The sequence below is a fragment of the Astatotilapia calliptera genome, chromosome 22 (genome assembly GCF_964374335.1).
Source record: "Astatotilapia calliptera chromosome 22, fAstCal68.1, whole genome shotgun sequence".
Lineage (NCBI taxonomy): Eukaryota > Metazoa > Chordata > Actinopteri > Cichliformes > Cichlidae > Astatotilapia > Astatotilapia calliptera.
The window spans coordinates 15,135,507-15,162,348 of NC_137442.1; the positions used below are offsets into that span (position 1 = coordinate 15,135,507).

Genomic DNA, 26,842 nt, shown 5'->3' on the forward strand with positions numbered 1-26,842 from the left:
AAAGAGAACCAGAGTGAGGCAGAGGGGAACGCGTTCAGACAAACGGAGAGGAAATGCAGACGGCGGGAGAAGAGAAAGTATTTCAGTCTGTAAGCCATGAAGGGCACTGCCTACATACCGACCACTTGACCACAGAGGACACATGGGAACTTTAAAGGCAGAAGAACTGGACGTTAACTGTACCCAAGGGTTATAATGGCCTGTAGCTTAGGCAAAAATGAGGACATTGCTGGTGATTCTTCTCGGTATGCGATGGCAGCTTCCAACTTTCTGTCTTATATTATAAAAGTCTGAGATTACTGGACAAATTTAAGTGTGTCTGTCTGTCTGCACAGGGTGGAAGTCAACATATCTACCAGCCTGTTGGGAAACCAGGTGAGAGAGCAAACACACTGACATGTTTAGTAGAAACAGACGGTGACAAGTATTGAAAATAATAAGTATTTTCATCCCAACATTTGTGGTGGAAGAAAAATATTAGAACTGGTACATTATTAGTTGGCATTGTTGACGCATGAACATGTCGGTCGCTATAGCATATCAGTGGTAAACTACTTTAAACTACTTTGTATTCTGTTTCTTAAATGTAACTCATATTATAGTCTAGTTATCTGTATAAAAATGTACATGCTATGTTGCTTCATGGCAAAGATGCTAACCCACAATTTTGTTTTTTCCCCCAGAACCTGTGGCACCTCCCAAAAAGCCACCCCGCCCAGGAGCTCCAGCTAACTTAACCAACCTGCCCAGTCTCTGCCCCGTAGAAAGCTACAATGACGGGGTCAAGGTGCATATGAACACACAAATTCCAGCAAGAACGTGAGGTTTAAAGATGATTAAGATTAGGAACGGGCTTTCATTTCTCTGTTTCATAGAAGTCTGTGTTTTACTGTGGTAATTTGCACGCTCTTGCCTACACATAGCTTTTGATTTGGTTCTTTGGTATTGTGCTGATGGGTTGCATGCCGGTCCATGTCATGCCTTGCCTGTGGTTGGCTTTGGCCTAATGTGCTGTCCCTCTTCTCTCCCCCCCTTTTTACTCCTTCTCTCCCCCCTGTTACTAACTTCCATCCACTACTCCTTTAACCTGCTTCCATTCTGTTCTTATTCCTTATTTTCTGACCCGCGGCACCGCATCCACACACCCACCAATCCATCTCTCCGACACATTCCCTTGTTTTCACAACCTGCGTACTCCGTTCCACTTCAACCACTCCCCTTTCAAACCGCATCCACCCGACCACCACCACTCCTTCCCCTGCCCTCTTCCTCCCCCAAGCCGTGGAGGGTAAGCTAATCTTTGTGTGTCTGTCCTCATTATAGAGTTAGCCAGCTGCTAGTTACAGTAACTTTCATGTTCTCAGAATCATTCAGTCATTTTCTTCACCAGAGAAAAAAACGGGGAAAAAATAGAAAACAGTTGTTATTAATGGAACCGTGGTTATGAACTGCTGGTTAGAGATAGATTGCATATATAAAACCTTTTTTTAAAAATGTGCAAGCAATACTTCTGGTGAAGAAAAAATTGATGTAGATATTATAGCACATGTCAGTAGATTTGTAGCAAAAGTCTAACACTGTGTCTAATGATCGAAGTTAAAATGATGAACTTCTCAAAGGTTTGATGCATCAAAAACATCTACCTCCAAATCTGAGTTATTGTCCACCATCATTTGGAAAAACTTTTATTATTTTTATTGTTTTGGTTTTGCCTTATTTTATTAATGAAAACTGTGGCTATCAAATTGCTTAAGCCTTGCTTTAACGTCTCCATAGTAATTGCTTCTTCACCACGACATTTAAAAATGTCTCGTAGCTTAAACACAGTTACGTTGGTACCTTAAATCTGTAAAACAAGGTACAGAGTTTTAATTGGAAAACACCATAAAATGTTTTCAAATGGTTCGAATTAAAAGGGCTTTTTTGTATAAATGCCCGCCTTACACGCAGCAGATGTGCAGTGTCTGCTTAGTGTTAACATCTGTATTAAAGTCACTTAACAAAGAGTTGAGCTTTGAGTTTGTCACTTAACAACCATTCTGTACTAACATGCCTGCTGCTCACTGTAGAAAAGTCAGTTTCTCATCATTAGCTAGAAATGCTTGTGGCTAGAAATAGATTGTCTCCAGTTTATCTTTGCATATACTGCCACCTACAGCTAAATGTGTGAAACTACCATCACTTGCCTGACCATGGCAGAAGAAAGAGCTGTGGGCAGTTTGAGTGATGTTAGTCGTTGTTTAAATATGTATATTTAAAAGAAATAAACTAAGAAAAAATAGCAATGAATTGGAAACTTAAATCTTTATAAGTAAGTCTCCGGTCTGCTGGTACAGTTGCAGCCTCAAGAGATCAGCCCACCTCCCACCGCCAACTTGGATCGTTCCAACGACAAAGTGTATGAGAATGTGACGGGACTGGTTAAAGCTGTGATCGAGATGTCGAACAGGATCCAGCCCGCTGCCCCGGAGGAGTACGTCCCCATGGTCAAGGTAGGGTGAACGTCACGGTTAAGATCTTCAGACAACCTTCACTGTTATTTACACTTTGTGTTACACTGGCAGAGTGTGAAAATTGAGAAAATATTAGGGTGTGGAAGAGCCAGTTTAATACTACAAACTTATGATTGTATGTGTTTATTGTCATAGGAAGTGGGTTTGGCTCTGAGGACTCTGCTGGCCACAGTGGATGAGACGATTCCTGTGCTGCCAGCCAGCACACACAGAGAGGTACAAAGAAACTCCTGTCATAAGAGAAAACCACTAAAAGGGTTCAGTGATAGGTTGAAAACTAGATAAACTGTCTTTCGTTTGTTTTTGGAGTTATTTTTGATCTTTTTCATGAGAGTTTCTTAATTTCTTGTCACAGCAACTACTCATTGGCGAAACATTGTTTATCCAGTCTTGTACACTGAATCTTCCTTCTTAAAAAACCAACAAAAGGAATGTCTGTTCTTTGTCTGCTACGACAGCTTGAGTAAGGGTTTCCTTATGTAGTACTACTACAAGGCATATTTGCTAACGACACCGTAGTGTAAAAGGTAACGTTGTCGCTAAGGTGTCCATAGAGACAGAGTGCTTAAAAAATAACCCGTAAAAATGTGTCTCCTGTCCCGCTGAAGCCGATGCAACTGAGGTCCACATAGATGTGAGAAATGTACCCTAACAGGCACCTGTGTTGTCATTTTAAAGCCACTTTTGGTATTGAAGTAAATACATTTCTTTGATCTTCTTCCTTTGGAAGTTATCATTTATCATCTGATCCTGATATTTTCTTTGTCTTTTCAAAGATTGAAATGGCCCAGAAGCTGCTGAATTCAGATCTGGCCGAGTTGATAGCGAAGATGAAGCTGGCGCAGCAGTATGTCATGACAAGGTGAGGATTAACACGTTAACGGCGCGTTTTCTTGATTTATTTTTACGTCGGGGCTCATGTAGTAAAAGCTGTGTCTGTTTCGACAGTTTACAAAAGGACTACAAGAAACAGATGCTAATGGCAGCTCACGCCCTCGCAGTTGACGCCAAGAACCTGCTGGACGTCATCGACCAATCACGGCTCAAGATGATCAACCAGACCCGCCCACATTAGCCCGGGATCTAACCAACTTGGCGGTTTTTGATGAAGTGAATCCAAATGCAGGACAGGAAAAGAGGGCCCGGGAGTTTGGTAGTTCTCGGGAATTTAATAAGAGACTGAGAAGAATCGGCAGGTGGACAGAGTGATGAAGGTCTGACGTGGAAAACCGATGAACAGCAGACACGACAAACTGAAACAATCAGCCCCTCCCCCCCTCGTTCTCTCTGGAAAAAAGTCATGTTTTGGCCAATGTTGTGTTGTTTTGTACTTCAGTTGTATTATTGCCTTTTTGTATCCAGAGAAACCCTCTTCTGTCTCATCACATATCCTCAAAAAGAAACCCTTTTTTTCCAGAATGACTCATTACTCATTTAAATCTTTGAAGATTCAAATAAAATGTCTGGGAAGCTCACTTGAAGGACTGGACAGGTATTTTTGGTGAATGGACCCACCAATCTTTGCCACGAGAACACATGACTGACACTCCACAAACGCAGGAGGAAGCAACTGGAACTGAAGAGCCTGCATGAGGAGGATGATGAAGATGATTTCATAAAGTTCTTTAAACATGCTTTTATATTATTATTATTATTGTGGTTGTTGTTGCTATGTTCATCCCTGCAGTATGCCTCTGTTTTCTTAAACTTTGTATGAACAAAAGTGATCGATTTACACCACGGTTGCTCATAATTTCATCTCTTTTCTCTTCTTTTCACCCCACTCTAGACTTCTTTATCTCAGGCATCAAGATACAGCATAAACATTTGAGTATTAAAAAAATGCAACAGCTATAGGTCTTTTTAAATATAAAAACTGCTACATGCAACTTTTAAAGTTAACTTGCATAAGTAAATATACAAAGAAGCTCTATTTTTAACACATTTCTGAGGCATGAATTGTTAGTAAATAATAAATATTGGAGAGGGGAGAACAGGAGGGAGGAGTGGAAGGGACAAATGGAGGGAGGGTAGTTTTTAAGTTACAGTGGAGGTGCTAATAATACTATACAGCTGCTTGCCCTGTGCCAAATGAACATTTCACTCAAAACATTGCTTAACTGTGGAATACAAGAACAAGTTTAGCAACAGCTTAACTGTTGTTTCTCTGCTTATCCTCTAAAATTGTGATTGGTTTGTATATTAAAGCTCTCTGTACCATGCCATCAGTCGGGTTGTTTCCTCTTTGTCAAACTTTCAGGTGATTAGTAGAATATTTACAGTCTTTGTTGCACTCTAGTTGTATCTGTAACGCACTAAGAGTTGTTTTAAATTAAGGGTGTCGACCTCATTCGCAAGGGTTTGGTCATGATTTTAAAATATGAAATTGTTATCCTGTTTTCCTCCCCCACCTTTCTACCTCCCTCCACTGCAGTTATTTATACCTTTTTAATCCTTCTCTACTTCTGGTCTATCTATTCTTCCCCTCACCTTTGTGTTCCTTCTCTCCTCCCTCTCATCCTCTCGCTGTTCCCTCTCCCCTGAGGTGAGCAATATTCTCAGGAAGGAGACAGTTGTACAGTTGCTAAACCGAGCAAATAAAACACTGTTATTATTGAAGCAATTCAGGTTGTTGTCTTGTTGTTTCATCTGTTATTTGTTTCACTGTCTGTAAGATAGCAATACATATTTTATGCATGCTTAATTACATACTGTAGATCTATATGGGAAACTCATGTTGGGCTTTTTGGCTTGTAAAGCATCGAAAGAGTCAATAATTCAAGTAGAGCTCCTGAATTAAGGCTATTTAGGATTTTTTTTATTTTTTTTTTTACCTTCCATAAGGCAAAATTTCAGTCCACTTCAGTCATAACAGCAGTACATCATGGGAAACCCTGAGTTGTTTAAGGGTATTGCAGCATAACTGAGGTATAGTTCAGGGTCCCCTAATCCAACCATAAGTATTATTTTTATCAAAAAGGAAAAGTTGAATTTTAAGTTATCTCATAATTTCAACTTACTAACTCATACTCAGATTTGAGAATATAACTTGAAATTTTGAGTTATTAAGTCCTACTTTAGTAATAAAATAAGACTTTAGTAAGTAAAAAGTAAATGAGCTCAGCATGGATCATAAATGAACATAACTGTAAGTGAGCTTAACCTTTGGCAGGTTAATAGTTAACCCACCAGCAACAATGGGTTCCGTTTTAACCCCCTTACATTGACAAAATTAAACATATTGTGTGTAGGGGAAGTCTAAGGAGTAAAATGCATGAGGTTATTTGGGGGATTAAATGAGTTAATGTGAAGACAATGCTAAAGTTCATGCTGATGGCATGGTTTTGATGATCTTAGAAAAGTTGTCAGTGCTCTTGGATCATAAGTCTTATTGCAAAACCTGCCAGACAGTACATGATTAAAAAAAACTGGTCTCTGTGTTTTGTGACGTTCAGTTGTTCTTAGTTTGGTTGTCGCTGTGAGTGGAAACCAAAAATGTATAAAACTTGTTTCCGCCCGGTTTCGAACCGGGGACCTTTCGCGTGTGAGGCGAACGTGATAACCACTACACTACGGAAACTGCTGTTAGTAATGCGTGCGCCACCTTGTATACAAATATTGCAATATATGCAATCAGGAATACGATGTTTTATTTCGATATACAAGTTTAGTTCGATACATTTGTGGATTTCCCCACCACCTGGTTAACTCCCGGTTGTGTGACTCTGTTAGCAGGACAGGCACAGAGAATAATTTTGACTACTGATGTTACGTCTGACGCTGAAACCCCGAGTGTCAAGTAAAGCTTATAAAGCCTTTGTCCAGGCCAGCAGAGCCGTGGACTGCCTGGTTATGTGACTCGAGCAGTTCATAAAACTGTGAAATTATGGGTTTTTTTTGTTGCGTGCGTTGGATCTGAGGTGATTTTGAGGTATCACCAGCTTGCAAGATTGTAAGCAGATTATGGAGCCACCAAAAAGGCGAAAAATATTAGCATTTAGAGATGACACATTCACTGGGCTTCATGCCATCACTACTTTTGACTTGAAGTAAAATCTTTTGAATTAAATGTATATGCCAAACTGAAAGCCAATGATCTGAAAGCTTAGAGGTCATTATTTAGTCAGGGTACTGACATCATCTTCTAAATTGTATTAAAAGCCATCTCCACAGTCTAACTTAAGATGACCATTGATTAGTAATAAATCCACATTTACCTAACTTATCAAACTGTATTTTCAAGATAAGCTGTTGCCGATCTCCTAAAAGTTTACTCCAGATCATGAAGTCTTCTACCAGTTTTGCACTATGCAGAAACATATTTTATCAATTGGCTGGTCAAACTAATGAGAATTGAAAGTAACTGAGAATGAAAAGTAAAATCTTGAGTATAATTTGGATGATCACTGTACTCAGCTTTTACAAAACTCTGACCATGAGTTCAGTAGTTGCAGTTTTGTGAATTATCAGCACACAGCTTGCCATGGCATTAGGTTCAGTGCCTGAATTGAATGTGCTGAAATATAATTTCTCTCATGTCCAGGGAAGTCACTACAAATCTACAGCCTTAAATGTCACTTTAGGTTAATGTGCTGACAAATGCTGCAGATTTAAATTGTATGTGCAGAATTTCTGTACATAAAAAACAAACAAAAACATGAGACAAGGAGTCATTTTTTATACTTTTATTGTGTTTTTGTATAAAAAAACATCTGTTTTAGTCAAAGAGACCAAAGCCCATGTCGTCGTCTGACTCCTCGGACTCTTCCTTCTTCTCCTCCTTCTTCTCCTCCTCCTTGGCTGTAGAGGGAAAACAAGATGTAGTTAAGTCAAAGATGACTACACAAACTAAATTCAGAAGAAAAGAAAAAAGTCAATTTGATTTCTGAGGTACATGAAATCTGAACTTGAAGGAGAAACTCAAAAGTGGTACAAGCCCAAGACTGCATTCACATTATTGTTATGTAACTGCAAATGTAGCGCTGGGAAATGCTTTGTTTAGTTACCTGGGGCGTCACCAGCAGTGGCAGTACCACCTGCAGCAGCAGCGACTCCAGCTGGGGCTCCGCCGCCAGCTCCAACATTGCAGATCAGACTGCCGATGTCGATGCTGGACAGAGCCTGCCAAAGAAAATTCACAGGTTACGTCACTTTATTCACATGTCCAGCGCTTGTTATAGAGATCAGTGTATTTAAAAGGCAGGGCATCAAGCATAACTCCTACCTACCATGCCTAAAGACTCTTTACAGCAAGTGTAGTATGTTTTCATTTTTTTTTTAATTTTAATATGTTCATAATTTGTATCCTACTCATTCATTGAACTTTCTTTAAGTGGCAGCACTGTTGCATCAAGACATTTATTCCATATTCATGTGTTTACTCATACTGGCAACAACAGGAACAATATTAATCCTTTCAGCCTGACATAACTTTAAAAAAAAAGAAAGTTAAATGTAAATACAGACCATTAAAACACACAGAAAGCAATGAACAGGTCTGTTTCACTACGGCACATGCAATCAGTAAGTCTCCTTTACAGCCACTTAAATTTGTATTGGTTATAAGAGTTATTGGGATACATAAAAACTGGCAGATCTTCAGATCTATTCAGTGATATGATTTCAGAAGTGTGTTCTCTCACCTTGGAGAACAGACTTGGCCAGAAAGGCTCCACAGTGACTCCAGCAGCCTTGATCAGGGCATTCAGCTTGTCCTCCTGTGGACAGACAAATAAATAACATAACAACCATCATTATTAAACTCTACTTCACATGTTGAACCACTTTTGGGAACCCCTTTTGCTAAAATATGAGCGATGACATATAAACTGGTGTTCTATAATGTGTTGAAGCTAACACTTTCAGTGATTACAAATATAATTTAAGAAAACATAACTGAAACATGTCCTCATTCCACTTTCACAGGTAAACGTAATGTGCGTGAAATCACACACTGGTGGTGGCAAGCCACATTGTAGACACAGCCTTCAGAAGCCAGGCTGCCACCGGGCCCTCTGACGACCACCACCAGTAGGCACACATGGGGTTAGTATCTTGCCCAAGGATATTTGGCATGTAGCCTGGGATCGAACCACAGACCTTCCGGGGAGTAGGTGACCCGCTCATGCAACAAGCTCTAACAATAACAACTTTGAACAGTGATGCCAACACTATAAAAATAAATGTTGTACTCTTGATGAGTCTGACCACTCAGCCTGTGAGTGAACACCACATCCAGACCTGTCAGCCGAGATGTTTAAGGCTAAACTGACGGTTAAACATCAGCATTCAGAGTAAGAACACAAGACTGAGCTGTCCAGCTAGAAAAACGCGGCCTATGAATAGCAACTAGCATGACGCCATTTTAGCCAGTTCGCGGACATAACTGGCGTTTGTCCGATATATTAATATACTGGTTTATCTGTAAACTTTAATGTCTCATTTTTTGTATTTCGGGATATTTATCCCCAGAAAAAAATGTTCAAGAACGACCAATTCAGACATATTGGCTGAAATATCCCGGGTAACCTAGGACACTTACAGTGACGGTAACTTCATCGTCGTGGAGGATCAGAGCGGAGTAAATGCAGGCGAGCTCGGATACGGAGGCCATCGTAGATGTTAGATTTAATGTTCGTAGGGTCAGATGCCTGAAATTGACGGTGCTAGTCGCCGGATTGCGGGCCTTAGCTTCTGGTGAAGAACCGAGCACCTCACGCACGTTGAATTCCTACAGCAGAAAAGGGAGGGCCGAAGGGGGGAGCTCAGTAGATGTACTGTGCGTCAGGGAGCGTGGTTCTGACGTCACGACGCACAAAACGACGTACGATAGCTTTATGTTCAGAAGACTTTATTTTATTTTTAGAATAGTAATACGTCGCTGGTAAATATTATACGTAAAATAGTTCAAAAATATCTTGTATCTAGTCCCGGTATTATATTCCTACCAGTCTACATATAATGAAACATCAGTGTGTGAGTTACTTAGTTTTTTGAATATTTGTCACACGTACATATTTCAGATCATGGGTGGCATGGGGTGGCATGTGCCACCCTAAAATGATCTCCTGTCACCTCTCTACCTCTAGCGCCACCCTATGGTTGTGCCAGAGCACATTTTGAATCAACACCGAATGAAGGTGACAGAGGGGGGGAGGCATGGGGTGACATGTGCCAATGGTTCAGCCTCTGGGGTCGCCGCACCTCCAAATCATGTCTGACTTAAGATGACATAGATACAAGCTGCAGCCACGCTGAGTCTCTGCTTTACCTTGTGTTGAAAGTTCAGACTTCAAACTATACACCAGTTTTTTTATTTGATTGATAGGCCACTAAAACCAGAGTTGTTTTTTTAACATGCTCTTTCCTGAATACTACCATCATGTTTAGTGTGGAAAAAACAGTAGAAAAGGGCATTTTTTTTAAGGACAGCATCCAAAAAAGGAAAGAAATGTACCACATTTACTAATAAAATTATTATATGGCATCAAGTGGAAGAGAGGAACGTTTTTGGGAGTGATGGCAGAGAGAGAAAGACACAGAGAGAGCGATATCAATAGTGAATTTGTGACGTTCAGTGTGTTTGGAGTGTAGTTAGTGTGGAGTGTAGTCGTTGTTTTGTTTTGTGTGTCAGTGAGGGTACTAGTGAATATCACAGTAGCTGCCAAAAAGCCACCAAAGGCAGACTGCAGTGTAAACACTCTATCCAGGTGAAAAACAGGATGAGTGATACATCTCCAGCTGTCAGGCCTGCAGGGTCTATCCCTGTAGTGTCTTGTGTTGTGGCTGGAAAAAACTATCTTTTACACTGGCACAAATAATTTGTGGGGCATCTTATTGCGACACCTGATTATTCTCTCATTTTAGTTTCAATAGAATTTTTACCCTTGCCCTGTGGCAAATTACACCCTGGACCCCAATAAAACATGAAAAATTAAGAGTCTGCAGTCTGTTCATACCCACAGGCCAGTGGACACTCTTTCAAGGATGAGGATGTACACATCCTGGACAGGGGGGAATGCTGGTTTGAGCGCGGAGTCAAGGAGGCCATTTACGTGAAAAGGGAAAGACCATCTCTAAATCGAGGAGGGGGCCTAAGAGTACATCTTTCGCCATCTTACAATGCTGTGATTGCAGCCATTCACCAACTTTCTGTGAATGGTACTCATGGCCATTGATCAGTGGTCTTTGATCAGTGGGTTTTGGTCAGTGGTTGTTGATCAATGGTCATGAGAATTTGCATAATTAAGATTAAGGAACTGACCTCCCAGCCCATTGTTCCTTCAGTGCATCAAAACCATCTTGGTGAACCCGTTTGGATAAAAGTGCATCAGCTCATACCCAACAGTCTAAATCCAGTCATGTTGTGAAGAGTGCGTTGAAAAACATGAACATGGTGGATACTTGGAGACTACTTTACCCCACAGGCAGGGCTTACTCCTTTTTCTCTTCCGTTCATGGGTCGTACTCCCGTATTGATTATATCTTTCTGGACTCTAAACTTATTCCAATTATGAGGGATGTTACCTACCATCCTATTTTAATTTCTGACCATAGCCCTTGTCCATTGATCTGGATTTTGCAGATTTAGCTAACTTACAGAGAAGAAACTGGCGCTTTGATCCAACTCTGCTTAAAGATGAGACGTTTCATAAGAAATTAGAGAAGCACATTTTGGATTTTATTAATGATAATGATAAAGGTGATGTTGACGATGCAATTCTCTGGGAGAGTATGAAGGCGGTAATTCGAGGCCACATTATTTCGTTCTCTGCAGCTAAACGTAAATCCCAGGAAATGGCTTTGAAGGATCTTGAGTCAAATATACAACAGCTAGAACAAACTTATCAGTCCTCTCCCAAAATAGAATTACTGGGCAAAATTACTAAATTGAAGTGTGAGTATAATTCTCTGCTCAGCAAACAAGTTTGCCTTCAAATCACTAAGTGTAAGCAAACATTTTTTGAATTGGGTGATAAGCCTCATAGGTTACTTGCAAGATTACTTAGAAAAACACAAGCATCACAAACAATACTATCAATCAATAACAAACATGGGCAGACCACTAGAAACCCCCAGGAAATAAACAAGTGTTTTGAAGATTTTTATCGTGATCTTTATAGCTCTAAGAGTTCTGCGAGTCAGTCATTAATTGAGGACTTTCTGGAAAAGTGTAATCTCCCAAAATTAGATGATGTGGCAGTTGCAGATTTGGAGGCGGACTTCACATTAGATGAGATTAAGACAGCTATTCAACAGATGTCAAATAATAAGGCCCCTGGGCCAGATGGTTTTGGAGCAGAGTTTTATAAAGCTTACTCCTCATTGCTAGCCCCTCTGATTTTGCGTATGTTTAACTATTCAAAATTGTCTGGCTCTTTGCCAAGTTCATTATATCATGGTGTAATTTCATTGATTCTTAAAAAAGGTCGTGATCCTATGTCTGTCTCGTCCTATCGGCCTATATCTCTCATTTCTGTTGAGACCAAGATATTAACAAAAGTTTTATCAAACCGCCTTAAAGATCATATTGCTAAACTTATACATCCAGATCAAACAGGGTTTATCCCTAACCGCTACATTTATTTTAATTTGCGTAGATTATTTAATCTCATATATAGTCCTACTAGGTGTTCAGATGATTCTGTGGTAATAGCTTTGGATGCTGAAAAAGCTTTTGATCAGGTCGAGTGGCCGTATATGTTTACTGTATTATCCAAATTTGGATTTGGTGATTCTTTTATCAATTGGATTAGAATTTTGTACAAAGGACCTATGGCCTCGGTAAGGACTAATAATGATGTATCAGACCCTTTTCGATTGCACAGGGGCACGCGACAGGGAGATCCCATTTCTCCTTTTATTTTTGCCCTGGCCCTAGAACCTTTAGCAGCTCGTATACGGCTAAGTTCTGATATACTACCGATTATACATCAGGGTATTCCTCATAAATTCTCCGCTTATGCTGATGACGTAGTCTTATTCGTATCAAAACCTAAGACCTCGATCAGTCCACTATTGCAGCTTATTAACGAATTTGGTTCTCTCTCAGGGTATAAGATAAATTGGACGAAAAGTGAACTTATGCCTCTGTCGGATGGGGTGGACATGGCTTATCTGCATAATACTCCATTTAGAATAGCGCTAGATAAGTTTGAATGTCTCGGTATCACAGTCACATGTAAGGTGTCACAACTTTTAAAGAAAAATTGGGATAGAAAAGTTAATCAATTGGAGAAGAATATTGAGTTTTGGATCACATTGCCAATTTCCATGGTGGGGCGGATTAAAGCCATCAAAATGGTAGTTTTGCCCAGATTTTTGTACATCTTTCAGTCAATCCCAGTGTGCATTCCCCAGTCATATTTTAAAAAGCTGGAATCTGTTGTATTCTCCTTTGTTTGGTCGGGTAAGGTTCCTAGAATTTCCAAAAAACATCTTGTTAAACATAAGACTTGTGGTGGCCTTGGACTCCCAAATTTTAGATTATATTATATGGCTGCACACTTAAATATTTTTTTCATTTTGGCGAAGGTGTACTCCAGGTGCTGATTTGGAAGGACAACCTTCATGGTTGATGATGGAACACCTGTCTTGTAGACAAACTTGTCTTCCAGCCCTGCTTAATAGCCCGATAAAAGTGAAGAATACACTATATGGCAGAAATCCTGTGATTCAAAATTCAATTAAGGTCAGGAACCAACTATTGGGCACAGTAAAGGCTCCTAAAATGTATTTGGATGCTCCAATATGTAACAATCATGCCTTCAGGCCTGGGCTGGAGGACATCACGTTTGTGACATGGCAGGGAAGAGGGATTTGTTCTCTCAAAGATATTTACATTGATGGACATTTTCCATCTTTTCAGCAATTGAGGGTGAAATTTAATCTTCCAAATTCACATTTTTTCAGATTTTTACAGTTAAGACATTTCATCAAAGCATCTATTCCACAATACAATTTGATTCCTCGAAACTCAGTGCTTGACAGCTTCATGTCAGTTGAGCCCTATACTAGAGGTGCTGTGTCTCGCTTTTACGGGGCCTTACTAGATATATACAGTCCTTCATCTGATACTTTTAGGGAGCAGTGGCAGGAAGAACTGGGGGTGGATGTTACTGATGATGTTTGGCAAGAGTGCATTAAGAATATATATTGTAGTTCTATAAATGCTAGACATTGTCTGATCCAATTTAAGGTTGTGTGTAGGTTGCATTTTTCTCCCACTAAAGTGGAAAAAATATATAAGAACGTTTCAGCCCTCTGTGTTAAGTGTTCAAGTGGTCGAGGAACTTTATCTCACCTTTTCTTTCAATGCCAAAAACTACAGCTCTTTTGGAATCATTTGTTTGATTTTCTGACCAAGGCCATTGGCAGGGAGGTCCCGTGTACCCCCTTTGCAGCATTGTTTGGGGTGTCTGAACCGGGATGGGCAAGGGACAAGACAGAGACACAGGTTGTGTCAATGACCACACTTGTGGCTAGAAAGCTGATACTTCTCTGCTGGAAGTCTGATAAACCTCCTACCTTTGAAATGTGGTTGAGAGAATTTGGAAATGTACTCCATCTGGAGAAAATCAGGTTTACCTTGTCTAACCGAGAGAGTGTGTTTTATAAGATTTGGCAACCAGTCATTAGCCTGATGGATAAACTTAAGTGAAATATACTCTGTCTTAACATTTATGTATGCTGTATTACCACCTTGTTGACTTACCGTCCACCTTCTATTGTGTTCTTTTGAAGGTGATTGTTGTATACTGCTCAATTATAAAATCAATAAAAATATATTGGAAAAAAAAAAAGACCATCTTGGTGTATGTGTAAATTGCGGAGGAATGCAGGAGTACTGTATTTATAGAAACACTTAACTACACTCAGAGACCTTACAGCAGCAGTGTACCACATTGCAGAGAGCTGTACTGCCTTTTCCTCTCCTGCAAGGTTTGTGCACTCTTTTTGATTGTGGTGGTTGTGTGATTGAGCTTTAGGCCATGAATCGATGGCTGGACATCCATCAATTACAGCAAGTTGTCCTGGTCCTGAAGCAACAAAGCAGCTCCAGAACATCATGCTACCACCACCATGTTTTACTACTGGTATGCCATTTTTCAGAAAAGCTGTGTTAGTTTTATGACAGGTGTAGTGGTTCTGAAAGCTTCCAAAAAACCTCATCAGTCTACAGAATATTTTCCCTAAGGTCTTAGAATCATCAAGTTGATTTCTTTTTTGCCAAATGTGACTGATACTCTGTTCTTTTTGGTCAACAGTGGTTTTTACCTTGGAACTTCCTCATGGATGCCATTTTTGCCAAGTCTCTTTTGTTACTGTTAAATTATGAACTCTGACCTTAATTGTGCAAGTGAGGCTGGCAGTTCATTAGTCCTTCTTCCTCTCTTGATGTGATCTTTAAGTCATTTTGGTAGGGCGACCACTCCTGGGAGGGTTCACCACTGTTTCAAGATTTCTCCATTTGTGGATAAAGGCTCTCAGTGTGGTACACTGGAGTCCCAAAGCTTTAGAAATGGCTTAGTAAGACTGATAGATGCCCAACTTTTGTTCTCTGCTGCTCTTGAGTTTCTTTAGATCGTGACATGATTTGATGTATACTTCACTGTCAGACAGATTCTGTTAGAGTAATTTCTTGATCCAACAGATCTTGTAGTAATTAGGCCTCGATTATCTAACCAAAGTCATTGCACGATTTAGTGTGAGTGAGTGAGTAAGTGAGTGAGAGAGAGATTACTTTTTTACATCACGCCAGATAGGTTTTGCTAGATTTTTCCCTTAACAAATGAAATTATCTCTGCATTACTCAGGTTATCTCTGAGCAACATTTCCACTGAACAGTTTACCCCAGCAATAGTAACATACCAACTACACGTAACATTTTGTCAGTTATTTTTTAATTTCATCTCAATCAAAAAACACAAACATTACAATAAGTAAAACAATTTAAAGGCAAATCTCTGCCAACTCTATTTTTAAGAAACATAAATCCTGTGCAGAACCTTTATATACAGACCTAATATATCATGATATCTGAATGTTAAGTACATTATTTCAATTAAAGTCTTAAAAAAAAAAAAAAAATCAAATTTTGATTGCATAAACTCAGTGTAATAATACTTTGTTTAAAGATTTCCGTCATCATCTCTCTCACAATGTCAGTGTTTATTCAAAAGATCCGATGTACCATCCATTGTGAACGTACAATGGTAACATTATTCATTCTCACATTTGGCACTAGCAGATTTTCTTGGCCCAGTTATGTAAAAAAAGAAAAAAAAAAGAAAAAAGAAAAAAAGAAGATGGATGGATGGAAAAGACAGTAGGACTGTCAGTGGTACAATGTCATGAAGCAGTCAGTACCATTTACAGAGACACAAAACATACAGAACTCAACTTCACAGATTGTGGAACTTTCAAGCTTAAGTGTCTGGAATGTCTTGGGCAATTAATCTTCTCTCCATGGCAACAGATCACAACTTTCTCCTCTGCCTCTAGTGAAATTCTCCTGCCATCTACTGGCAAATAAACGGAATTGTGTAACAATCCGCGCTTCTTCAGCAGAACTGAAAAGTGATGCATTCAAATGCATCACTTTTCCAATTTGGATTTCTAAACGTTTACGTTTTAAATCCCATTTTCTTTGATTTTGCCCTCAAATGTTACAGTTTATTCTCATTTTAAAAGCATACTTATGTCGATTTGAAATTTTACATTGTGTGAAATAAGCTATTTAAGCTGCTCCCTCTTTAAGGCTGCCCTCTCTGTCATGCATACCGTTGTATTTTATTATTTTGGCAACTTTGTTTGCTTTGCGGAAGCAAAAGTAAGCTACTGGAAGCAAACTTAATCACCGTCAATTTATGTATACAGGTCTGCATATCTTCTTGATAAGCTGATATCATCATATTAATAAGGAAGTAGAAAAAAAGTCCCGTAAACCGTTTTGTTATGGTTTTGGTGTTTCATTTCTCCCATTCGGAGATTACGTTCAAATGTGTGTATCTAATTATCTCTTACTATGAACATTTACATCATAACAGTGTGTGTAATAGAAAACGAGCATAACAGGTCCTCTTTACAGCTCAGTCACACTAGAGTAAAAGCAGGACAGCGACTTTCTTGTAACTAGGAGAAAAAAAAAAAAAAAAAAAAAAAGACAACAAAAATGTGAATACTTTACATCAACTACATCACTATTCATGGAGGAATTCCCATTTTACACTTGCCGGACTCTGAATGCTAGGGTTTAATGTGAATTTGTAACCTCTCTCTTCATAAGCAGATTGCATGTAATTGCCAACTGGATCCTATTCAGTTGCAAACTGATAGCAGACTGTCTTATTGGCCTTACTGCCATTTCGTCGCCGTCTTGCACTAAAGTCACTTTGACTTACAAGTTTACAGAACACCGGCAGAATGGTTTGGTCATGCCGTGGCCTCCAACTACTGTTTTCCCTAGTGTGACTGTAGCATTAAACATGACCGTTCTTTGTCACAGAACTAACAAATGCCAACTGTATGCACATGATCATTTTGGATATAATTTTGTACAGTTTTTTTTTTAAAGAGCCAGATTGCCAAGTTATTGAGAAATGCTTAAAAATAATGAACATATTTTCTGATAATTTACATATTCAACAGAGCTAACAATATATCATTTTTAGTTTCTGTATGGCTTACCTTTGCTTATTGCAGCTTTCATATTTTTATTCCAATTACCATCAACACCAGCTACGAATTTAGAAATAGTGGCCACTTAAGCACAAAAGCTGCAATTATGACTACATCCTGATTTTTCTGAGACTGTCTGGAACAATATTATTGAGCTGCCTGAAACATCAGTCAGAATGCTTCACCTTTGCCACACTCCCTCCTTTTTTGTCACAGCACAGTCTTTCTATCCCTGCCATCACACAGCTATCTTGATTTTACTTGAAGGCTGTCTTATCTGGTAGGTATACAACAAGCCACTGGATTATGTCTTCTTACTGAATAAAGCTCTCAGATGAGCAAAGCAGCTCTTTCTCTGCAGCTCGTAGATATACTACATCTGCCAGCTGTCGGAGCAGGCTGAATCCAACTTGTTCAAAACACGAGCGTAGCATTGTTAAGAATTATAAAGATTCCTTTGTGCATTTAAAACTCTGGAAAAATAAAAACACACTGTCACTGTGTCCCATCACACACACTGTAACTAACCCCCGCCCCACCAAAAAAAACCCCCAAAACAAAACAAGAAGGCCTCGTCAGACTGTCAGACGAAGCAGAAAATGATATTGCCCTTTTAACAATTTTTAACAGGGTGGAAAAAGTCCGAACCATAAGCACATTTATGTGCCTGGAACATATACAACAAAAAATGTCCCCCTGACCATTAAACTCATTCCGGTTGATAAAGATGAGTGGACACCAGTGGAAACAAGACAATACCCACAGATTCCAGATCATAAAAGCAAATTCCTCCGAGTCTAGTGACTCTTCCCTTTGGGTTTTTCATCGTACGACACTCCATATTCGTTTACTCTTGTTTTGTCCACAGGGTAGAGCCTGGTGAAAGAAACGGAGAGTTTTAACTCTCAAAAAATGTGCACGTTTTTAACAAATGTGCTACGTGTAATGTAGTGTGCATGTACCATCTCTGGTAAAGGTAGATGAGAAACACCACATCATCTCTGAAACAGGCCAGTCTGTGAGACGTTGGCATGGTGATGATGAAGGCAAACACGTCATCGATGAAGGTATTGAATGCCTGTTAACATGAAAGAAGTCCATGAACATTCTCAAAAGATAGATAAAAAATAAAGTAGTCATTGTTTGTAGGGGTGATCAGTTATTCTGACAAATTACATCGGCTCTTGAACATTAAAAAAAATAATAGATACACTTTCTTTCAAATTTAGAAGTGAGAGTTCTTTAGTAATTAAATCACTGACCAACATTATTATATGGAAAGTTAAAAGCTGTAAAAACAGTATGAAAGATGTAGGCCTCAGTCACACCGGCTTAGAGACCAGTCAGTCACTCCCCGGCAATCTCTGGTTGCTAGGGAAATATGTGCATTCTTGGACTGGTTGACAAGTGAAAGAGGGTGCTGCACCAAAAAAGAAAAAGAAAAAAAATCTCCTTGTGATTGCCGGTATAATACTACGATCATCCAGTTTGAATTGAGAAAGCCGACTCGTCTGTAAACACTGCTTGATTGCAATCTACTCAGTGAGCACGATAGTAAAAAACATGATGCAAACTGGAAATGCAGAATATTCTCCTTCAAAATAAAAGTGCTGCAAACAACAGCATTCCAAAAGTTCACTTATTTCTTTTAGGCAAATTGCCTCGGTTTCTATTTACGTCACAGTTTCGCTACCCTTCGGAGAGAAGTTGGCAAGTGCGTGCAGACAAGTGGACGTCTTCCGTGCAAACTACAGGCGACCGTGCCATCCGCCTTGAGATCAAAACCATTAAAACGGGATTTTTGCAGCACCCTCTTTGTGGCCGATTTTATCTAGTGACTGCCAGCAACCACTCGCAGAACACGCATTTTTCCTTAGGTTACCAATCAGTCTCTCAGCCTGTGTTACTGAGGCCTTACCATCCATTTGCTAAACCACTCAGAAAACAACAGGAAATTTATTTTTTACCTTATACGTGAAGGCTTTCCAGGGCAAGTGGGCAACAGACTTCAGCTGTTAAATAAAGAACAGAGCTGAATAATCAGACATGACTACTGTGCTGTTTTGTTATGGTAAATAAACTGCAGTTTGCACACTGTGGCATTTTATTGTTAGGTTGTAATGTGTGCATTTATTACACAGATTGCGTGGGTTACTGATTTTTGTGAATCAGTAACTTCAAAGTAAAACTAACCTTATAGTTGACAAATAGCTGAGGAAGCATGAAGAGGAACCCGAATGCATAAACACCTATAAAGTGAAGAAAAACACACGAGAATTTATTATGACTGTTATGGACAGAAGTATTTTGTGTGTGTGCTAAGAGTATAGAGCACCTTACCGTTCACCAAGCTGTTAATCAGCCACGAGTACCAACTACAACAGAAAGATACACAATCAAAATGAGTGATGACCTGTCAGACTGAGTCAATCAGTATCCCGTTATTGTTACTTACACATACGCAGACTCCTACCTCTTATATCGTAAAAATATTAGTGCATACACTGCCCCTCCGATACACAGTGGGTAAAGGAGGTATGAGAGATACTTCATGGCCTACAGAAAAATAAAGAAAGAGGCAATCAGCGTAAGTGCTCATATCTCAAAGAAACAACTGATAATTAATTGTCTTGTGCCCTACCAGGGTATCATATTCTTCTGTTCTCCTCTCAGATTCATCTAACTTTCCAAACTGTAACAGAACAAAAACACTCATTAGCACACTCGACACGTGTTTTCACTCACATTTTAAAAATCTCGACAGTTGCGGTCAGTGCTGCAGAAATTAAGGAAAAATGCCGACAAGGACAATTATAAACTCAAGCGCCTCGATGTAGCGTTTTACATTTATAAGAAAGGATTGTCGTGTTTTCTATTAAGCATGTATTATCCTGCCTACAATGCTGCATGAACATTTATCTTTTTTATTTATTAACATGGCTAAAGTTCCATTATCTGCTCTGTGCTTTGTGAAAGGACAGTAATTTAATTGAATACAAATATTATTACAGCAGAAAGCACCATAAGAGAATAAAACCAGCAGATAAAAAAGCAGCAGTTAGAGAAAAATGGTACTTTGAGTCAACATGTCAGATAATTTAAGAGTGAGTCGGATGTTGTAGCACAGGCTGTGTAAGACTGGTCTCTACTCCTTAACCCAGAGCCTTCCTGGCATAGGAAATAACTGGATGCGTATATGTTGTACTTTTATTTAAATATCTATTTAAACATATGGAATTACAGTGTATAAGGCAAAAAACAGAATGTACAGGTATGACCACCTTTATTCTTTAACATAGCCTGAACTCTTAGGCAAGATTTCTCATAATTTCTTTAAGTAGTTTTCAGATCCAGGCTTCTGGAAAGACATTTAAAGCTCTTAACTGACACTCAATGTTGTGCCCATCTCCTGACATCCTCAGCAAATAACCAGAAATTTGCGATTTGGATTCATCACACCTCAAGACCTTTTCTCCCAAGTTCCCTTAAAACTGGCTTCTTGACAGCAACTGTAGGTACATAATTTTTAGGTCTGCTCCACCTTCTTTTGCCTTTCATTTGGTCAGTTTCCTCAAGTTCTTTAAAGACACTGCACACCATGCTGAGATATGCCAAGCTTCTGGCTTATAGCACTTTGGGAATCACCTTGTTGGTGCAAAAATACAAATTTATTTGAGATTATGTTAAACTGTGCTTGTGGTGTTTTGTATATTCGGCTAAAGACATGACAACAAATGACATGTTTTTGCAACACGCTGCTAGTAAGAAAGCGCCTAAAGATTAAAATTTAAATTGCTTCTTTGCCAAGTTGTCTGTTATGCGTCCACAAAACTGGTTCATCCTCTGAGGTGTCTTTTGCATGCTTGAATGATCGTTGAGCTCAGTGTTAAAAACAAATTAAGATTCATCTGAAAATGTTTTTTCCCCCCCTTCTGAAATGTTCAGGTTCAGGTTTGGACTGGACTGAAAATTAGTGGAAAAGTAGCCAATGTCCAAACTTTCAAAGAGCTCCAAAAAGCCTGGAGAACTGTTGCTCAAGCCTTTAAAAAAAAATAAAAAATCCAAGTGCAGCTAAAGAGTTGCTAAAGACTTTTATACAACACTGTGTACTGCACAGCATTTTAAAGCAGGCATGCTCAATTTCGTGTGTATATCTGTGTAGCCATACCAGGAATGTGGGTTTGCCTCCTTTCCAGAAAACTTGAATCTTAAAGGCTTTCTTCACTTTCCAAACCTTAAAAAAAGAAGAAGAAAAGAAACATTATTACATATTACAGATCACGTAATCACCTTTTAATCAAATCTGAAGTGGGAATAAATGGTCATTTTGTGTGTGTTTAAATTCATTTTTAATTGCGCGCGTGTGTTTACTTCAATCATAGAGCCGATCCCTGCAGGTATGAGGACAAGCAGACTGGTCTGCTCGTCAAGCAAATAGAGGAAAATCACTATGGTACTGAAACAGCGCCACAGCACTGAAATAGAAGCAAACAACAGAAAATGTGAGATAGTAAATGGCTCTCCCAAACTGACACTGATGACCGATCATTTGGTTCAGCTCGAGTCTCTTGATAACACTTTATCCCACATGTTTTAAAAGCCTTTTGTGTAATCTTACAACACTGGGAAACATTTGTAGGGTTATATAGTTACACTGTGTTTTTTGTTGTTTTTTCTCAGCTGCCACTTCTCTAAAAACCCATAAATCAGAGGTCCCACAGTGCCGGTTCTGTGGATCTGTCACTGCAAAGCCAAAATGATTCAAAAACTATTAAGGTACAAGCGCTCTCTCTTATAATCCTTGTGGGTGAAATATTGCTGGCCAACCAGCAGATTCAGAATATGAAAAAAATATTGTAGATTCACCTGTTCTGCACATTTGTCAAAGCCTTATTACAGGGTGACATTCACACTCTACTAGGAGCAGTTTATTTAGCCACTAACCACAAATGTATTCATGGTGATTCTTTATGCCCATATAAACTGTATAAACTGGATTTTGAAGGGGTTTGGTGAGAAGGTGAAACAGTGCCGTGAAGCTAACAAACCTGCTTTGCTGGACATTCCCACCATACTTTTCTTCTGCTTCCAGAAGCTGATGTCATTTTTGAAGGCCAGGAAGTCAAAGAGGAGCTGAAAGAGCATTCAGAGTTAAGACTGGCATCTTTATTTGACCTTAAAATGACCCAGTTAGGTGACTTATTACCCCAAGCTTTACTTATATGTGATATTTTGTAATGATAAAAACGTTTCCTACTGTGAACTAAAATGAACAGCTCACTTAAGGATTCAAAGTACACTCTAAAAGTCTGCAGCCACACTCACGTGGAAAGCAGCTACAAAGAAAGTCAGGGCCAGGAAATACAGGTTGGTATCCACGAAGATCCCTTTAATCTCATCAGCATCCTTCTCTGTGAACCCTGCAAAAACAGATACAGAAAACCGCACTGCATTTAGGTGTGTAGACATGATGAGGAAACCTGGCTGAAGCTCGATCTGAAGGATGCAGATAGACTAAATGCACCGCACTGTGCAATCATACATCACTTATAGTAGGAGGCGAACTTCAAACTTTGCGTTCGCACAGGATGCTCGATCAGGTAATGTCTAGAAAAGTTCAGGGCTGCAGTGAACGTGTGAAGTAAAGCAAGCAGGAAGATTAGCATACCGAACTGCTGCAGAGAGTAAACGGCGTCTTGCATGTGGATCCAGAATCGAAGTCTGCCCAGAGAGATTGAGTCGTAGGAGATGATCAGAGGAAGTTCTGTAGTGGTACTGTTGATCTCCTACACACAAAAACATGGGAAAAAAAATATGTTCAACGTTTCCTATAACGTGCTTCTCAGCCATGCATTCACTAACACATCATTATTGTGGCCTCATAAACTCATTGTCCTCTAACCAGGTTCCGTGAGCAAATACAATGAATAGAAAAAAAGCATTGCATTTGAAAATCTGCCACTGGGACTACCTGACAGGGAGTTGCAGTCTGTTGCATAATATTTATTTAAAATCGAAAACTTACCACGAGGTCCTTGACCCGGTTGCTGAGCTCATCAACAAACAGCAGAGGTAGATACACCACCTTCTTCCCATTCTGAAACCTGGAACACATACAGATAAAACATTTTATGAAACTCTTTGATCGTCACGACAAGCCTGTAATCCATTAAAAGTACAGCTAGTACAGCTCAAAGCATCCTTTCTTTTTCTCGCCTCCACTATTGAAATGCTCTTTATGTCGGCATCGGTCATGGCCCACTTCACCGGTTGCGGCTGAATCAGAAAACAACTGCCTGGATTAGAATAGGCACTTTTTAACCCTTTACATGCCACACCCCTTTTGGCTATTTCTAGGTCTTGGCTAATAAATTAAAGTGGCTGGGCCTTAGGTTAGAGCTCCCAAACTGTGGACCTCTTTTAAACCTCTTCTTTAAAAACAACAACAACAACAACAACAACAACAACAAAAAACAACAACTTGGATATCTATTTCCTCTCATAGTGCCGTTTGCGTTTGTGTAGCCGCCATCTTACACTCTGAGGTATCTGTGGACATCATTTGGGAGGTATTCTCTGTCAAAGAGGAAGTGGTCGCCGACAATGTTGACAGTGAGGCGGGAGCGCCAGTGTGAAACTGGATGGTCTGACACAGAGGTGGCTCCAGCTCTGGCTCCGCCCCCTGCCGCTGCATCATGCAGCTTCTTCTGCTGGCCTTCTTTCTGACCCTGCGCGAGTGCAAAGGCAGGATAGGAGTTTAGTGATCTGATTAAAGCTTGATAAAAGAGCACAATTCTTCTGCATATCTGAGGATCTTTTTAAAGAAAAACTACATAGCTGTTAACTTTCTGTGTGTTGACTTTCAGCAGTAGCAGAGACAGTATGGTACCTTTGTTTTATCTTCCCCAGATATCAGAGAGATTTCAGGCGGTTTAGGGACCATGTACGTGGTGAGCTGAGCAACCAAGTGAACTTGTCGTGGATCGTGCCACGGATCGTGGGCAGCTTGATGGACAAATATTAGTGCGTATAGAGTTCCATTATTACGGGTTTTCTTAGGTAGGGAGACATTGATTGTCCTGTGGGAAACATGGAAAAGAAAGAAACGAAATTTAAAACAGAACTTAAAAAAGAAATCCGTTTTTCAGAATGCTTCAATCAAATCTCCGTGTAACACCGTGTCATACCACAAGGGGCTGTGCATTCAATTCAGTGTCTGTTTTTATCTCATAGGTTTTACTTCCGTTAAGATAATAAATGTGAATCTCTTAACCCCTCCCCAAACAACCAACCTTTCAAACTTGCTGTTGACATCAAAGTTCTCCTCTTTGTGGATCAGAGTATGGCCTCCTTCTGCGTTCGACCGCAGTGTGGTGTAGATGCTCAGCTAAAGAACAAAGACGAACATGTCAGGCATCCGCATCAAAGAGAGAAACCAGACTCATGCATGACCGGCGCGACCATCCTTGCTCACAACTGACCTGCAGTTTGGGGTTCCCAGCCAGGAAGGGTGTGATGCAGTTGGCACCTTTGGGGTTGTTGCAGGGTTTGGTGTACACGATCCCGTACATCACCCAGCAGGTGTGGAGCACATAGACCACAAACACCCCCACGATCAGGGTGGTGAACGATGTTTTCAGAAACATGATGCTCGCGTCGTTTCCTCGTCTCCCTCGGCTAACTGAGCGGCAGGGCCATATGTCTGCAAATGAGGCATTGCATTCGATTTAAGTATGAAGCTCAAAACTCAACTAATTTTAAACGCCAATTAGGGATCAGACAATTGTCTCAATCACCTGACTTGTCACTTGTCTCAGATTAGTCTTAGAAAGAAAAAATAAATTAAGATAAAGAGTTTATTTGCCAATCGTTTTAATGAATATGGGATACAGCTGGTCAGGAACAGTTGCCAAAACTTGCTCTTCCAGTTTTATCCCGGTTGTACCACACAAACAAGTAGGGTTGCCAACCGTCCCTTGAAAAACAGAATCGTTCCGTATTTAGAAACAAAAGTATTGAGCTGAAAAGGGACGCACTTTGTCAAAAGGTTAAAAAAATAATTTCACACACCAAAAAAAAAGAGCTAAAAAAAATTCCTCACACTGGGAAGGGTGAAGACAATCGGGTCGCCCAGCCCTGGCCGTGAGGTGTCCCTTATTTATTTTTCAGGGAGTTGGCAACCCTACAAACAAGTCATTAGCAGGATGAAAGGAGGCCCTCATATTTAGAGAGATTAAATGGCAGGTGATGTAGTGAACTGATCTGATACTGTCTGGAAAAATATATAGTACTACACATCTAAATAACAGAATCATTGTTAGCACACTGGAGACTCAGGTCTCCCACAGATTGTTTGGTTTACTTCTGCGTCAAGTTGCAGTAAACACCCGCACACCTGTTTTTTTTTACTGATGGTAAAAGCATCAAACTGTCTGCTGCTCAGGCTGCAGGCACTCTGAAGCTCTTTAACCAACTCAAACTATGGTACACCTGCTGTCAGTTTTTCCCATATGGTCGGATCTGCATTTGCTTTTTCTGTGTGGGGATGATGTGCTACCTTGAACCCACAGCTTTAGTGACGCTAATCCTGAACGAATTCTGTTTCACTTGGCTTTTAAGTCACATAAAATAAGTAAACCCCCCATATTAACGTTACACATTACCGGTGTTTAAACTGGCAGGCTGTCGGTGACAGGACGCTCTCAGCTGGCTCACTGACTGCCCATCCGTCCATCCACTTTACAAACCCTGTCAGGCGACTCAAAGCGACCGCATCGCTTCTTCAGAACCGCGTAGTGCTTTCGCCTGAAGACATCTGCTGGACTCTGGGCTCGGTTCTGCTTTTAAGAAGAAAAGAAAGAGCTATATCCAGAAATGACTAACTGAAAGCGTGAGGTGGATCTACATTTCCGCCATTCGCTTCCTTGTTAGTTTCTCCAGCGAGATTTGGGGAAGTGATGCCGCGAGATTTGACGTCACTGGCGCACTTGGAGCGGGAATAAATATCAATATCTCGTTTGAAATTATTTATCTACTTATTTAAAGGGGAAAAAAATCAAGAAATCATCATTTTATTTGATGTAATTCCATAATTTGTATTCAGTGAATCTTGATCTTTCATGGAAAGTTGTCATTTTATTACAGATATTTATTTATTGTGCTTTTCTAGTTACAAAACCCTAACCACAGTTCACTACTCCATGGTCAAATAGGAAACTGCAGGTGTCTGAGAAATATTTTGAAGGAAGAAAAATATTTTTGGCTCCATGCACTGATATGTTTTACTCATGAGAGTTAAAATTCTTAAAGTCTTTATTAAATGCCTGAGAGAGTAACCTTGAACATCCGGGTATCTGATGAATCTCCGACCCCACTTTCTTGTACTCACTTGGAGCCCAAAAAGAGGAATTTCTGACTAGTACCTTTATTTTTTGACTTCTGTTATCACTGTTTTTGTTTAAATGTTAGAACAATGTGTTTTTGTTTTAAGTTTTGGTGGCCCCAAAGCTATAGAAAGAGCTAAGAGCAAAGTCCATGAACAGCAGCTTATTGCCAAGTTAATATGCAGTGTTACTGTTCTTTGAGGTCATTGCATGGTGCACCTTATGTAGTTTTGTCTTCAGTTATGAGTTATTTATGGCTAAAAAATC

General features: G+C 39.8%; 3 protein-coding genes and 1 non-coding gene across 13 annotated transcripts in view; 1 reads left to right on the top strand and 3 right to left on the bottom strand.

The window, feature by feature from the left end:
• ptk2aa (protein tyrosine kinase 2aa) overlaps positions 1-5,136 on the top strand; it is a 65,642-nt gene extending 60,506 nt beyond the window's left edge. For 7 of the 10 annotated variants that reach the window (XM_080296622.1, XM_080296625.1, XM_080296624.1 and 4 more), the window contains 7 exons: positions 336-375; positions 684-787; positions 1,280-1,288; positions 2,337-2,492; positions 2,649-2,729; positions 3,290-3,375; positions 3,462-5,136. In XM_080296622.1, coding sequence (XP_080152748.1) covers positions 336-375; positions 684-787; positions 1,280-1,288; positions 2,337-2,492; positions 2,649-2,729; positions 3,290-3,375; positions 3,462-3,588 — 603 coding nt within the window. In that variant the 3' untranslated portion in view covers positions 3,589-5,136. The remainder of the gene's footprint in view (positions 1-335; positions 376-683; positions 788-1,279; positions 1,289-2,336; positions 2,493-2,648; positions 2,730-3,289; positions 3,376-3,461) is intronic. The other 3 variants (XM_080296627.1, XM_026157434.2, XM_080296623.1) reach the window with 2 other exon arrangements.
• Positions 5,137-6,020: 884 nt separating this feature from the next.
• On the bottom strand, positions 6,021-6,093 carry trnav-cac (transfer RNA valine (anticodon CAC)). Its single transcript has one exon. It is a non-coding gene; the product is annotated as a tRNA-Val (tRNA).
• Positions 6,094-6,904: 811 nt separating this feature from the next.
• Positions 6,905-9,393, bottom strand: rplp1 (ribosomal protein lateral stalk subunit P1). Its single transcript, XM_026156045.2, has 4 exons — positions 9,055-9,393; positions 8,156-8,230; positions 7,520-7,634; positions 6,905-7,313 (listed from the first exon to the last, which is right to left on the bottom strand). Exons 1-4 carry the CDS (start codon positions 9,124-9,126, stop codon positions 7,231-7,233), a joined length of 345 nt encoding a protein of 114 aa, XP_026011830.1. The 5' UTR covers positions 9,127-9,393; the 3' UTR covers positions 6,905-7,230.
• Positions 9,394-16,653: 7,260 nt separating this feature from the next.
• On the bottom strand, positions 16,654-26,133 carry clptm1l (CLPTM1 like). The gene is made up of 18 exons (XM_026156939.2): positions 25,856-26,133; positions 24,674-24,894; positions 24,485-24,579; positions 24,082-24,271; positions 23,730-23,920; positions 23,218-23,296; positions 22,861-22,978; positions 22,518-22,612; positions 22,241-22,325; positions 21,564-21,667; positions 21,361-21,426; positions 19,834-19,884; positions 19,666-19,748; positions 19,533-19,567; positions 19,386-19,441; positions 19,160-19,204; positions 18,155-18,270; positions 16,654-18,068 (listed from the first exon to the last, which is right to left on the bottom strand). Exons 2-18 carry the CDS (start codon positions 24,836-24,838, stop codon positions 17,990-17,992), a joined length of 1,653 nt encoding a protein of 550 aa, XP_026012724.1. The 5' UTR covers positions 24,839-24,894; positions 25,856-26,133; the 3' UTR covers positions 16,654-17,989.
• Between the last annotated feature and the right edge of the window lie 709 nt (positions 26,134-26,842).

Bases quoted from the DNA above. Each gene is read 5' to 3' on its own strand.
- rplp1 (XM_026156045.2), bottom strand. From the start codon at position 9,126: ATGGCCTCCGTATCCGAGCTCGCCTGCATTTACTCCGCTCTGATCCTC. The intron at 8,231-9,054 runs GTAAGTGTCCTA...GTCTGTCCACAG, and splicing joins ACGATGAAGTTACCGTCACT to GAGGACAAGCTGAATGCCCT. The intron at 7,314-7,519 runs GTAACTAAACAA...TTCCCTCTACAG, and splicing joins CACTGCTGGTGACGCCCCAG to CCAAGGAGGAGGAGAAGAAG.
- clptm1l (XM_026156939.2), bottom strand. From the start codon at position 24,838: ATGTTTCTGAAAACATCGTTCACCACCCTGATCGTGGGGGTGTTTGTG. The intron at 21,668-22,240 runs GTTTGTTAGCTT...CTTCTATTTCAG, and splicing joins GGGAATGTCCAGCAAAGCAG to TGCTGTGGCGCTGTTTCAGT. The intron at 19,205-19,385 runs GTTAGTTTTACT...TTTATTTAACAG, and splicing joins AGCTATTTGTCAACTATAAG to CTGAAGTCTGTTGCCCACTT.